Source organism: Chenopodium quinoa, unplaced genomic scaffold (assembly GCF_001683475.1).
Source record: "Chenopodium quinoa cultivar QQ74 unplaced genomic scaffold, ASM168347v1, whole genome shotgun sequence".
NCBI classification, from domain to species: Eukaryota; Viridiplantae; Streptophyta; class Magnoliopsida; order Caryophyllales; family Amaranthaceae; genus Chenopodium; species Chenopodium quinoa.
In genome coordinates, this window is record NW_018744501.1 from 1,665,174 (window position 1) to 1,679,641 (window position 14,468).

A 14,468-nucleotide genomic window follows, 5' to 3' on the forward strand; every position below is an offset into this window, starting at 1 on the left:
ATATTAGGTATTTTTGTTATAGACTTAAACTTCGCTAGCAAAACATCATGGGTATTAGATACCGGATGTGGCTCACACCTTTGTTCCAATGATCAGGGACTAAGGATAAATAGAAGACTAGAGAAGGGAGAGGTCGAACTCTAGGTAGGCAATGGAGCTAAGATGGCAGCCGTATCCGTTGGAACTCTCAGTTTATCTTTGCCCTCTGGGCTTGTTCTAGAACTTGAAAATTGTTATCATGCTCCAAGAGTTACCAAAAACATTATTTCAATTTCGGCCTTGGATGCCAAGGGATTTGAATTCTGAATAAAAGACAATAGTTGTTCATTTTATTTCGATAATGTTTTATATGGTATAGCACATTCAGAAAATGGTGTTTATGTGCTTTCTCTAGACAAACATGTTTATAATGTTAATGATACCACCAAAAGAGCTAAGACCATTGAGTCAAATCAAACCTACTTGTGGCATTGCCGTCTTGGCCACATTAACATCAAACACATCAAGAAACTTCTTCATGAAGGTATTCTTGACTCATTTGACTTAGAGTCTTTTGAAAATTGCGAAGGATGTTTTATTAGGCAAGATGATAAAGCAACCATTCTCCAAGTTAGGAGAAAGGGCTAGTGACTTATTAGGTCTTATACAAAAGGATGTATGTGGACCAATGAGTACACTCGCAAGGAATGGTCATCGCTATTTTTATCACTTTCACGCATGACAATAGTAGATATGGATATGTCTACCTTATGTCACACAAATCTGAATCTTTTGAGAAATTCAAAGAGTTTCAAAGTGAAGTGGAAAATCAGCTTGGCAAGAAAATCAAGCACTTCGATCGGATCGAGGTGGCGAGTATTTGAGTCATGAATTCGAAGATCATCTGAAAGAACATGGCATTCTCTTAGACTTGACACCTCCCAGAACTCCACAATGGAACGGAGTTTCCGAAAGGAGGGATCGAACCTTGTTAGACATGGTCCGATCGATGATGGGTCTTAGAGATCTTCCTATCTCTTTCTGGGGACAGGCACTTCTAAGCGCGACACTAACTTTGAATCGAGCTCCGTCAAAAGCTGTCGAAAAGACTCCATATGAATTATGGACGAAGAAACCTCCACGGTTGTCTTTTCTTAAGATTTGGAGTTACAAAGCATATGTCAAGAAATTAATTTCTGACAAACTTCACCCAAAATCAGACAAGTGTTTCTTTGTGGGATACCCAAAAGAAACTAAGGGGTATTGCTTCTATAAAAAATCCGAGAACAAAGTGTTTGTTGCTCGTGATGGTGTCTTTTTGGAGAAGGAGCACCTTTTCAAAATGACAAGTGGGAGGAAAATCGAACTCGATGAAGTTCGAGAGGACAAGCAACAAAGTCAACCCGACAAAATTGACAATCAAAGTGCTTTAGAAGCAGCTGTTGACATTAATCAGAGTCAAACCGACAATGTGTAAAGTCAAACCGACAATGAAGATGCTCAACCTATTACCCTGCGTAGGTCACAACGACCAAGATCTCAACCAGACAGATACCTCGGTGTTGTCTTAACTGAAGATCAAGACATCCTAATTATGGATGGAGATGAATCAGCGACATACAAACAAGCTATGATGAGCCCCGACTCTACAAAATGGCAAGAAGTCCATTTATGGATTAAAGCAGGCAAGCAGAAGTTGGAATTTGCGATTCGATGAAGCCATTAGTAAGTTTGGTTTTATCAAGAATCCAGATGAGTCTTGTGTTTACAAGAAGGTCAGTGGGAATGACATCGAATTCCTCGTCTTATATGTCGATGAAATATTGCACATTGGAAACAACATTCCAATGTTAGAGTCCGTAAAGGCTTGTCTTGGAAAGTGCTTTTCAATGAAGGACTTGGGAGAGGCACAGTACATATTAGGCATCAAGATCTATCAGGATAGATCTAAAAGGATAATTGGATTGAGCCAAAGTACTTATATTGATAAGGTACTGGCACAATTCAACATGGAGGAGGCCAAGAGAGGGCACCTACCCATGTCACATGGTATAACTCTCAGCAAGAAGCAGTGTCCACAGACACCTGTTTAGTGAGAGAGGATGAATCAGATTCCATATGCTTCGCTTATTGGATCGATCATGTATGCCATGATATGTACTAATCTGGATGTATCATATGCCTTGAGTGCTATGAGCCGATACCAATCAGACCCAAGAGAGGCGCATTGGACTGCGACCAAGAATATCCTAAAGTACCTGAAAAGGAACAAGGATAAATTTCTAGTCTATGGTGGGAATAATGATTTGGTTGTTAAAGGTTATACCGACGCAAGCTTCCAGACTTACAGAGAAGACTCCAAGGCACAGTTAGGATACATATTATGTCTAAATGGAGGAGCATTTAGTTAGAAGAGTGCTAAGCAAAGCACAACTGCAGATTCTACAACTGAAGTCGAATACTTGGCAGCTTCAGAAGCAGCTAAGGAGGCAGTTTGGATTCGTAAATTCATTGGCGAACTTGATGTTGTACCCTCAATCAAGGGTCCAATAGACCTCTATTTTGATAACAATGGAGCTATTGATCAGGCCAGGGAGCCAAGGGAAAATTAGAAGGTCAAACATGTCAAGAGGCGATTTCACATGATAAGGGAATGGAAGTTCGAGGGTAAAATCAGAATTTGTAAGATTGGAACGGACGACAATGCAGCCAATCCACTCACTAAACCTTTGCCTCAAGTGAAACACAACAAGCACGTTGAGGCAATGGGAATCAGGCACGTTGGAGATTGGCTTTGATTTCCCTATTCATGTGTTTTAATTAAATTTGAGGATTTTAATGTAAAACACTATGTTGAACCATTCATTTTTGGAGTAATTTAATTTTCACCAAAATTATTATCACTCCATTTCTATTTAATTGTGGTTTAGAATTAAATAATGAGTCCATTCGATTTATGAGAATATTCAAAACAGGGTATCAAGACAATGTCTTGGATAAAGAAACACATGTTAAGTGAACATTGAATATTTTAATCGAAAATTATCCCTAATCAAGGTCATTTAAATGATGGACGATTAATGACCACTTGAGATTAGTGTGTAGTATGATTTATAGCACCGTTTCTTGTGCTATAAAGACATGATTGTCATAAATAATTTGCACAGGTATTTGTTTGAAACTATACCGAATCAACCTATGAGAATACTTTAAGAGATTTAAAATCGTCATAAGTATATTTCTCATTATAGCTATCGAAACCTCTTTCCTCAACCATGAGTACTGTAAGTTCTCTTGTTTGAGTATTAGTCCGTTTTAATGTTGTCAAACGTCTGCCGTAAATGGGGATTATAGCAGCAACACTCGGGCGGCTAGGTCCTCTTATTAAGGGAAGCTAACAATACAAGGCTGGGAATGTCCCCCTATTAACAATAGGGAAAATGTCTATGTTGTTTACAAGGCCTCTCGAAGAGCGAGACTATGAAAATGCATGGTTGTGCTCAGATGAATTTTAGAAATCATCTGCTTATTGACAGTCGAACTCGGAAATCGAGAAACACTTCTGGACGTAATAAGGATGACGAAGAATCTTACCTTACAGTTCATGAAGAGATATTAAGTGACATAGGAAATGGGCTATACACTAACAACGCACTTGTCCGAAAGGACAAGTGGGAGATTGAAAGGAATGATGTCCTTCAAACAAGTGTATTATTCCGATAGAGGGTTCGGAATTATTAGAAAGCTAATTATTCAGTGAGGTCAAGTGATCGGAATACCTAGCTGAAGGCCGCTTCCGATAGGTAATATTAATGTATAATTAATATTACAGCTTAATCTTGACTGAACCCTTCGGGTCACACCCAATCGAGTAACCGAACCAAAAGGACGAATTAATCCGAAGGATTAAATGAGTCACTAGAGTATTACGAACATAGACGTCGGATTTCGAGCTTAGGGCGTCGAAAACCGAGCTTCGTAAGTCGAGTCAAATTTAGGAATCGACGAGACGAGAAATCAAGCGAACAACAAGTATACCCCTAGCCTCGGAATGCCACGAGCAATCTGAGGGCCAAGGGCAATATAACTAGCCAAGGCAGCCGCACCATGCCAAGCTAGTTAGCAGCGCTCGCTAGCTGGCTGGTACGACATGTCCAGCATCGCTTGCGCGCTAGGCGTGCTAGCATGCTAGTGCCTCGCGCTCAGCAGCCCGCAAGTAAGCATAGCTTCCTAGGTCGAGCTAGCACATCACAGGCTGGGCGCATATGATAAGCGAGCTAGAAGCACCAGCTGCACCATTGCAAGGCCAACAGCACGCAAGTGCTTGCTGGGCCTCGCACATGGTCGCAGTGAGTGAGCGAGCTCGCTAGCAATAGCAGCGCACAGCCACGCATAGCAGCCCGCATCACTGAGGCTTGCTATTGCCGGCTAGTGCGAAAGCCTAGCGTGCGAGGCAACATCGTGCTGGGCTGCGCCTAGCACAAGCAACGCAGCAGCAGCAGCACGCAATGCGTGAGTGGGCAACGTGCTGTGCATGCTTGCGTGCTTGGTTGTGTGCACGCACAACGCCCAGCTAGCATGCCTAGCCAAGGGGCCAGAGCGAGGCAGCCTTGGTGCCCAAGGCTGGCAGCACCAGCTGGTGCGCGTGCATTGGTTGTGTGTGGGTTGCTTGGGGAGCAAGAGGTGGATGGTCCCCCCCCCCTTGTGGTCATCACCTAACCCCTTGCTCTCCACTTGACACATGTTGTTTGTTGATTCATTTGAATTTCAATTTGATTTTTGAATTATAATAAATTGAATAAAATGCATTTTACCAACTCTCCCACATTGATGGGAGATTGGAATTCAAGAACTCCCTTCCTTATAAATAACAATCGTTTGGCTTTGGGAAGGGACACTTGAGTTGTGAACTTTAAGGGATCTCCAAGAAGAGAATACCTTAGTTCTAATACTCTAAGTTCTTTTGGTCTAGCCCCGACTAAGCTTCGGGGTAGGGGTCGTTCGGGTCGAGTCTCGAGGGTGAGAGCCGTCGGAGGCTTGCGCATTTGCGTAGTTTTATGCTTTCAAGTACGAGCTCTTAGAAAGAGCGAAGCACACATCAAGGGTAAGATCGTCGGGGTAGGGGCCCCGACTAAGTTCTTTTGGTCTAGCCCCGACTAAGCTTCGGGGTAGGGGCCGTTCGGGTCGACTCTCGAGGGTGAGAGCCGTCGGAGGCTTGCGCATTTGCGGAGCTTTATGCTTTCAAGTACGAGCTCTTAGAAAGAGCGAAGCACGCATCAAGGGTAAGATCGTCTTTTCTTCTTTCTCTCTCCTTGTTAATTAATTATGTGATTGTTAATTAATATGCATTTTAGTTACTTTAATTTGTGTGCGGATTTTGGTAGGGTTTCATTCCGCGTAGTGTCGGACACTACGAAATCCAACAACACTGACCAAGTAACCCTTGTAACACTAACCAAGTAATCCCCATGATAATTGGCCACACGGTGTGGCCAACCATATATAAAAATTGGTGCTTAACTTGTTAGATCTTATTATATCTAGTTAGGCTACCCTTTTCAGCCTCTGTAGGATTTTATATTTTTATACTTATCTTATTTTCATATTGAAATAAGTGAAAATAAGAATAACAAAATAGAGCTTTGCATGCTTAATTAAGACATAAATGATTTGAGGCCTACATAGATGGCAATAGATTTGGATAACCGACCAGTCGACCACCCTCCTAAAAGCTTACTTTTCTATTTAAACAATGAGCTAAACTTATCGGGGCCACTTAGATTCTTAGTGCAAAACTATTTATTTTAACATAAATTAAATATATTCCTTTCTTCACAAACTTTATCTTAAATGTATTCTTTACACCTCCCCTTTTAGGGAAATATAATTTACCTTGTTATAAGAAAAAAAATATTGTAAGATGCAAAGGGTATAAGATTTGGTTAATAAGAATAGTTTCTTTTACTTTTTTCTTTTTTTTTTTTTAGAAAAAATTTCTATTTTACATAAGTTACTTGTACTCCAATTTACATAGGCAACATAGCTGCTTTTATTATTATTATTTTTTTCTTTAATAAATTACTTTTGAAGAAAGTCAATAATAAGTTGAATAAATATTATTGTCTCTATATCATAATGTAGTGTTTATTTTTTATGTGGTCTTCAAATCGTACCTATGATTATTTAATGCTCATTTGCATATTTAACGGATCTTTATATCAGTAAATAAGTTTAAAAATAACTTTGATTATACTATGCACACAAAACAACTAACAAATTAGTTGTAGTACTATGATCGTGATACAACCGATTATACAATAAACATCGATCTTTTTACCCATAGCAATTATGAGAAAATAAACATATATATACAACATCACAAGATGCAATTTTATTGATCGAGAGGCATAGCATGCAGATTCATTGTACTATAAAATCTTCCTTGTCCATGACCAAATACAAATACAAGTATTATTAATTATTATCCTTTGGAATATCATTTCTTCCCTTATATTCTTATCCAATAAAACTCCATTTTATTTAATTAAATTATCATTTCCCTTTACACTTTTTTGCATTATTAACCAATGTCAATCCTCTATCTTTCCCTCCTTATAAATAGCCAATCTTATTGTTTATATAATCTCATCAACTAATACTACACTAATATAGTATTAAGTATTAACCTTTACTTAGAGAAAAGCTTATTATTAAGCTATAATACAATGGAAAGAGTGAATGAGTTAGCAAAATCAAAGGCAGTTGTTATACTTGTCAAAACCTCAGATTGTATGTGTCATAGCATCAAGTCACTATTCTATGACATGGGTGCAAGTCCCGCAGTGTACGAGATTGATCGCGATCCTAGAGGTCGAGAGCTCGAGTCTGCATTGCAGAAGTTAGGGTGTAAGCCTATTGTCCCTGCAGTGTTCATCGGAGGCCGATTCGTCGGTTCTACTAAGGATGTTCTTGCTGCCCATCTTACAGGCTCCCTCAAAGAAATGCTAATTGCTGCTAAGGCTATCTGGTTCTAACTATATTTACTTGTTCCTAAAACTCGAACGCCATTTTTTATTTTTTTTTTTTCAATTGCAGCATTGTTCATAGGGCTTTTCTTTTTGTAAGCTCTTGATATAGCTGCATATATACTAAGATGAACTAGAAATGTAACTAGGTATAATAATATCATCAGTTACGTTTACTATATATACAAGTATAACACTTAAGATATTTACTATCTTCGATCCTTAATTTATTTGACTATTTTTGAAGGGGCAAAAATAGTCATTAAATTAGGTTCAATCCTGGATATATTTGGGTGATAGAGTCTTTTGAGTTGAGTTAATAATCGATTTCTATATAATGTCTAATCTCAACTTTTTATGATAGTGATTTGATCGTGTCAGCGTTATCAAATCTATATATAAGCATTCAATTAAACCAATAAACACTATGTAAATTCTCATACATTTATGTATATTATGCTTTGTACAATGGTAAAAAAAGAAAAAAAAAATCTTCTTATCTTGAAGAGAACAATACATTTATCAATTGAGCTCATTAGATAATATATATAGACATTAAAAAGTATTCCCTTAAATCGATTTTGTTCTTCCAACTAAAGATCGAGGATCGGAGGGAGTACTTCATAATTCCATTGCTAAGTTAATTAGATACGGAGTACTACTTACAAATATTATAAGCTAATGTTTTATGAAAATTGAACTTCTTTTTCGTTGGTGACTTGTAAATTGGAAGTCAGCAAAATTTATCGTTATTGATGAAAGAATCTGTAATGTGGGAGAATTTGGACGTAAACATCAACCAGTTAAACGTAGACATTCTGCCACTCAGAATCACTTCACCAGAAGAAAACATTATGGGCCAACATACATATATATCTAATTGAAAATAGCTGCCATAACAAAGTTGTTTTTCTAATTTAGAAGAATCCACTTGATGACGCTTGGTGATATGGATTGGGAGGCCAAAGGAGAGATTCTCTATTTTGAATAAAGGAATTTTAAGTTTTGACTATGTGTGTGATTCATGGCTTGTACACTTGTATGTTTGTATAACTTGTAATGTTGTTATTACTAGCTAGATATTTTCAGAGTTTTTGAAATTAATAGTAATTGAAATATAAAAGTTTTTAGAGAAATGTATTTAGATAATAGATAGTCAAGCATAATAATAAATATGGAGTACAAAGTAAATATATAAAGAAGTTTTTAGGCAAATTATTGGTTCTGCAAAAAAAACAAGAAAGAGATACGAAGTATAAAATTCCCTCCAAATAGACTCCTGTTTACTATATGTAATTATAATTATTGAGGAGTATTTGGTTTAGTGGTAAGAACTTTTAGATTTTGACCCTTTGTAATTTGACATGTGTTTTGCGGTAAGGTTGTAGGATCAATGCCCAAAACAAAAAGAGCAACTTGGGAGTGGTCATTTCCTTACCATCCCTCCCTTGACCCCCATCCCTCTTCAAAGTAACCTCGGCCGAGCTAATCTTAGAGAGACTCTGGTCTAATAAGACTCCTTATCAGATTTATTAGGAGATGGCCTAGTAACTCTATCATATCTAGCTTTTACAAAGTATAATTACTTAATTAGACTTAAAATTGGAACCTTGCTCTTATCTAAAACTCTCTCTTAATAATAAGTTGATTATAACCCATGGCCATATTGTATATAATTATTATCTTTTTTTTTTTTCCTGTTAAAACTTAAATAAACTAAAAATATATATGTGTTTAATTATAATTATCAACTAATAACTCAATATATAGCTAACTAAAATTTTAGCATGTTTACGAGCGAGCTTTTTAAGTCGAGCTTAGTAGAGCTAAAATTCCTACCCGATCTCAAATACTTCGTAAAGCTTGGCTAGTTTACACCCCTATGTATGGTACAACTTAATAAAGGAGGTGAATGTAGCTTCTGGATTCTAGTTTAGAGCTTGGAATTTATTAGTCACAATCCCTTTCCTTAGAATGGTTGACATTCCTTTCCTTAAGGTCTAATAAGCTTGCTTTTACCCCCCGCCACAAATCCATCTATATGCTAACATTATCACAAAGTCTTCCATGCTTTATATGAGCTTCTTTTAGAATGTAAAACCTCCTCAATCTTTTTACAACATTTGGCAAGAAAAAAAAAAGGGAAATTTAGATAATATACATGGATAAAATTGGACAAGATCGAATCTCTTAACGTGTGTGCCCATGTTTTGGGTTGACATTAAAGGTTGTACCTTATCCAATTGACCATTTTGATAAACATGCTTGTGTAAGAAATTACAACTACACGTCAATCAGTCCTACTCTCGAATGGTAATAAAGATTAGATTCTCTTGCCCGAAGTATATGTGAATACATACTTTCGTTTTTTTAACTTATTGTTACATGCAAGAGATATATGATATTTTAGACGCACATCAGCACATGACATGCGATGAAAACGAAGAGGGATAAATAGAAATAAAGAGAGATATACTACCTCCGTTTTATATTTTTTTGTAATTTTAGAATATTTTATATCTCATAAATAATACCCAAAATTGCAAAAATTTTGAAACGGAGGTAGTACATGAGTGAGCGATCTAAAGAAACTGAGATAAAGAGAGGAAACATTTGAAAAAAGAAACGTTCTAGTAAATATGAATATAATTAATTTCATAAACAGAAAACATTATAATAATATTCAAAGAACAAACATGTATCATGTATAGAGCTGTCAGTTTCTAACCCGAACTGTTAAACTCGGCTGTTTTGAACCGATCCGAAAAGGAACCGAACCGTTAAAAATCCATTTTTTGGAAACCGAAAACCGACTCGACCCAATTTTTCCTAACCCAAAACTGAACTGAACCGAATTTGTGTGAACCGTTACTGACCCGACCCGTTATCAAGCCAAACTGTTACAACCCGAAACTGACAACAACCCGAACCGATTACGTCTGAACCCAATAGTAACCCGATCCATTTTAAACCGAAAACCGTTTGAACCCGGCAAAAATCCGATAAACCTGAACCGGTCCAACCCGTAACCTTTTGTGACCGAACCATTTATAACTCGTAACTCGTTGTAACCGAACTGTTTCCAACCCGTAACCTGTTGAGACCGAACTGTTTACAACCCGTAACCCGTTGAGACCGAATCGTTTACGACCATTAACCTATTATGACTGAATTGTTTACAACCCGTAACCCAATATGTTTATGATCTGATCCTTTTCAACTCACTACTTGATAAACCTAACTTATTTATGACTTAACTTGATTATAACATGACCCATTCCTACTCATTATCTGACTAACTTGATTCGATAATGTTCCAACTCGATTTTAACCCAATATGTTTTGGATTGAAACCCGCTTTAAATTGAGTAAACCCGTCGATCGACAAGTTTAATCCAAACCAATTATGACCTGAACTGATAATGGCCGGACCCGATGTCACCCGATCTGTTTTGAACCGAAACCCATTTTCAAACCAATCCAGTTTAATCCAAACTGATTATGACCCGAACTGATTACAACCCGATCTGATTAGGACCCGAACTGTTTTGAATCGAAACCCACTTTAAACTGGCTAAATCCATTTTCAAACCGACCAGATTCAACCCAAACTAATTATGACCCGAACCAACTACAACCCGACCCGATTAGGACCCAACCCGAATAGAAACCGCAATAAAAAAAAAACCAAACCGAACTGACCTGATGATTTTCAAAACCGACACAAATCGACCTGCGAATATTTTCAACCCGTTATAAATTGACTCGTTATAACCCGAAACTGATAAACCCAATCCAAACCCGAACTGTTTACCCGAATTGAAACCCTTAATCATGTATGTTGTAAGCAAATTGGGATTAGTGTGTAATTTTTGACTCTAAGCACTACATTAATATAATAAATGGTCAATAAGCAAGACTGCAAGAGTAAAAGATTATATTTTAATTAGCTTTTCCCAAGAATTTTATGCACCTTACATATTGCAGAACAATATATATCATGCTAAATTAGCAAACCTTTAAGCATGATATTTTTGCTTTACTGGTAATTTATTGGTAAATGGTAATATTCGTGTCATTTAGCAAGATAATGTTGCATTAAGAAGATCCTTCTTAACTAATTTTATAGTAAACGATACAGATTTCATATCTAATCACTTTGAAAAGACTAATCCATTAAAGAAAGGAATATATCCCTACTAATCCACTCGTAATATTCCTGTAAAAGGCTCACTAATTAATCTAATCATAACTAACTTAACCGATTTTTCGATTTTGTTTATCTTCATTAAGACTTTAAGAGTAGTTAATATCTTCGAAAGGATCAATTATTAATTGTACGAATGTTCTGAAACTTCTGATTAAATGTATTGATATTTGATATGATTACTTATATAGTTATATACAAACCTTTGATCTTTCGCTAGTGTCACTGTGTCAGTACAATCGTGTTCTTAAGTTTATCTTGTTTTGAGGATGAGTCGATGATTGTTACGAAAAAAATTCAAAATAGTAGATTTTTAAAGACCAAAGTAATACTCCCTATATATTGTTTTATAAATAAATACTATATTTGATTTTTGTGGTTTTGGTATTTTATTAACTTTAAACATTTTTTTTTTCTTCTGGTTACACAACATTATAATATCTATAATACATGTGTTGTCTAAATTGAATATAAACTATAAATTTAACTTCATAATAGATATACTCAATATATATACTACATTACTACCTATAATTTTTGTTAGCAATTAATAATAAACCTTTTATGTTACAATCTTTAAACAAAAATGTGACCTATTATGAAAAACAGAACAAATATCGTATCCAAGATGCTCATGTACGTATGTCAAATGGCTAGGGTCATAATCAACCAAATGAAGCAATTCTATACCTTATCTTTAATTATCCTTTGCTTTCATCAATATGCATATGACCTTTTTCAACCCTTATAAATTCATGTCAACTACAAAGCAAAAATAGTCAACAAGCTACCTAAAAAAACAAGTAGAAGAGAAAAAAAAAAATCACTTGATTTTATTCTAGCTTCATTCTAAAATACTGATCAAGAGAATTAACTTAAGAGTATACATCAATAATCATAATGGATAGAGTGAGTGAGTTGGCAAGATCAAAGGCAGCAGCGATATTCACCAAAAGTTCATGTTGTATGTGTCATAGTATTAAGACACTATTCTATGATCTTGGTGCAAGCCCTGCGGTCTATGAACTAGATAGGGATCCAACAGGTAGGGAGATGGAGTCGGCGCTACAGAAGCTAGGGTGCAACCCTACCGTCCAGCCGTGTTCATTGGTGGCACATACGTTGGGTCCGCTAAGGACGTGCTAGGTGCTCACCTTAATGGCTCTCTAAGGGATATGCTTATTGAAGCAAAAGCTATATGGTTTAGTATGTAGTAATGTGTGAAATTGGTAATGTATGACATAACGAACTTTTGATGTATGATGTGTATCATGTCATCAAAGATCAAAAGCTTGTGTTTTTTGTATATGAGCTTTTGGTAATGCTTAGCCGCAATAGTAATTTTATGGTATGTATGATCAATTTTGCAAGTTGCTCATACTCTTCATTATCTTTATTTTTCTGAGGCTCTACTAAACTACCAGTAAATGAAGTATTGGTATGAAAACATTGGAGAAATTCTCTGCCTCTAATAATTATATTTATGACTCTAATTATTAGAGATTGAGAAATGCTCTAAATATTGATTGATGAAAGTCTTGATACTATATGTAGGATTACACAAATAAAACGACTACATGAACATTTTTCCAATGAGTCACCAATATATTCAACTACCTTATTATTAAAAAAATAAAACCCTAATTTCTTTAAAAAAAAACAAAATTAAAAAACCTAATTCTACACTATCCAATGCACAAGTCAAAGAAATAGTATGGAGTAGGGATATCATATCATGTAACCTTTTGTTTTACATGTTTTTCTTATGTAACCCTAATTTGTACACTATTGTCTGAGATAACCCTAAACTTGCAAAAATTCATTAAATTGGATGGAAAAGATAACACCAATAATAATCTTCAAATTATAATGTTTATCAAAATGAAAAGAAAAGATGAAAATTCACTCTTTAGGGTAAAATGTTAGGTTTAAAGTTGAGTTTTTAAATTGTAAAGGAGAAGGAGGAGGTAGTAAGAGTGTATATTGCTTGAATCCACCATTAATAGAGAGAATGTGTTCAAATAGTGAGATTGAAGAGAAAAAAATAAATAAAAACTAGGCCTAATTAGAAAATAACACCTGCTAAAGACCCCGATTTTGATAATAACACCTGTTGAAAAAAAAGTTTTATTATAACACCTCCAAAAATCCCAAAAATTTGGTTTCACCACCACTTAACTTTTCCATCCAAAAAAACCGTTAAGTGGGACCCTTAATTGACACGTGTCAATAATCTATTGGTTTAGAAAATTAAAAAAAAAGAAAAAAAATTAAAAAAAAAAATCTATCCCCAACCCCAGCCAACCCCACCGCCAGAGCCACCTGCCCCAGCACCGCAACCCTAACTCAGGCCGTCGACATCCTCTGTCCCCACCCAAAACCAACGAAAACCAGCCCCACCACCCGTTCTTTCCTTCCCACACCCTGAAAACCAACGGAAACCGACGAAAACCACCACCCATTCTTGTCTCCTACCACCGCAACATCACGCCCCACCGCCTACCTCAGCAACATCACCGAACTCGCCTTCCTTACCCAAATCCGTCGCCGAAAAACCCGTTCTTTCCTTCCCACACCCAGATCCGTCGCCGAAAAACCCAAACCCAAATACCGCTTTACATCTCTCACCCTCACTTGAACCCAAACCCGCACCCAAACCAAATCGAATTGGGGTTGAGGCTGGGTTGTTCTGGTGGTCGGTTAGGCTGGCCTGGTTTCGTCGGTCGGCTAAGGGGAATCGGCAGCACGGGTTGGGGTGACGACGGTGGGCAGGGGGAACCAACGCCGGTGGTGAAGGTGGTGGCTGGGTTATTTGGGGTTTTTTTTAAATTTTTTTTTCTTTTTTTTAATTAAATTTTTAAAACCAATAGTATAGTGACATGTGGTTTTTATCCAATAATCACACGTGTACACTGTGGGGCCCACTAACGGTTTTTTGGATGGAAAAGTTAAGTGGTGGTGAAACCAAAATTTTGGGATTTTTGAAGGTGTTATAATAAAAAAAAAATTTCAACAGGTGTTATTATCAAAATCGGGGTCTTTAGCAGGTGTTATTTTTTAATTTGGCGTAAAAACTATTATCGGAGTTACCTTATCCATCCAATTTAATAATGTTTACAAGTTTAGGTTTACTTCAGGAAGTAGGGTAAAAGATAGGGTTATATAGGAAAATCATTTATAACATAAGATTACCTGGTATAATCCCAGGATCATTTGAACCAGGAGGGGAGTTTTAACCACTTGAGCTAATCCTTCAC

At 36.5% G+C, this 14,468-nt stretch overlaps 1 protein-coding gene and 1 pseudogene across 1 annotated transcript; both read left to right on the forward strand.

Moving 5' to 3' along the window:
* The first annotated feature begins 6,646 nt into the window (after window positions 1-6,646).
* On the forward strand, window positions 6,647-7,567 carry LOC110697871 (glutaredoxin-C11-like). Its single transcript, XM_021875280.1, has one exon. It carries the CDS (start codon window positions 6,705-6,707, stop codon window positions 7,011-7,013), a length of 309 nt encoding a protein of 102 aa, XP_021730972.1. The 5' UTR covers window positions 6,647-6,704; the 3' UTR covers window positions 7,014-7,567.
* A 4,335-nt stretch (window positions 7,568-11,902) lies between these two features.
* On the forward strand, window positions 11,903-12,607 carry LOC110697872 (annotated as a pseudogene).
* Window positions 12,608-14,468: the final 1,861 nt, after the last annotated feature.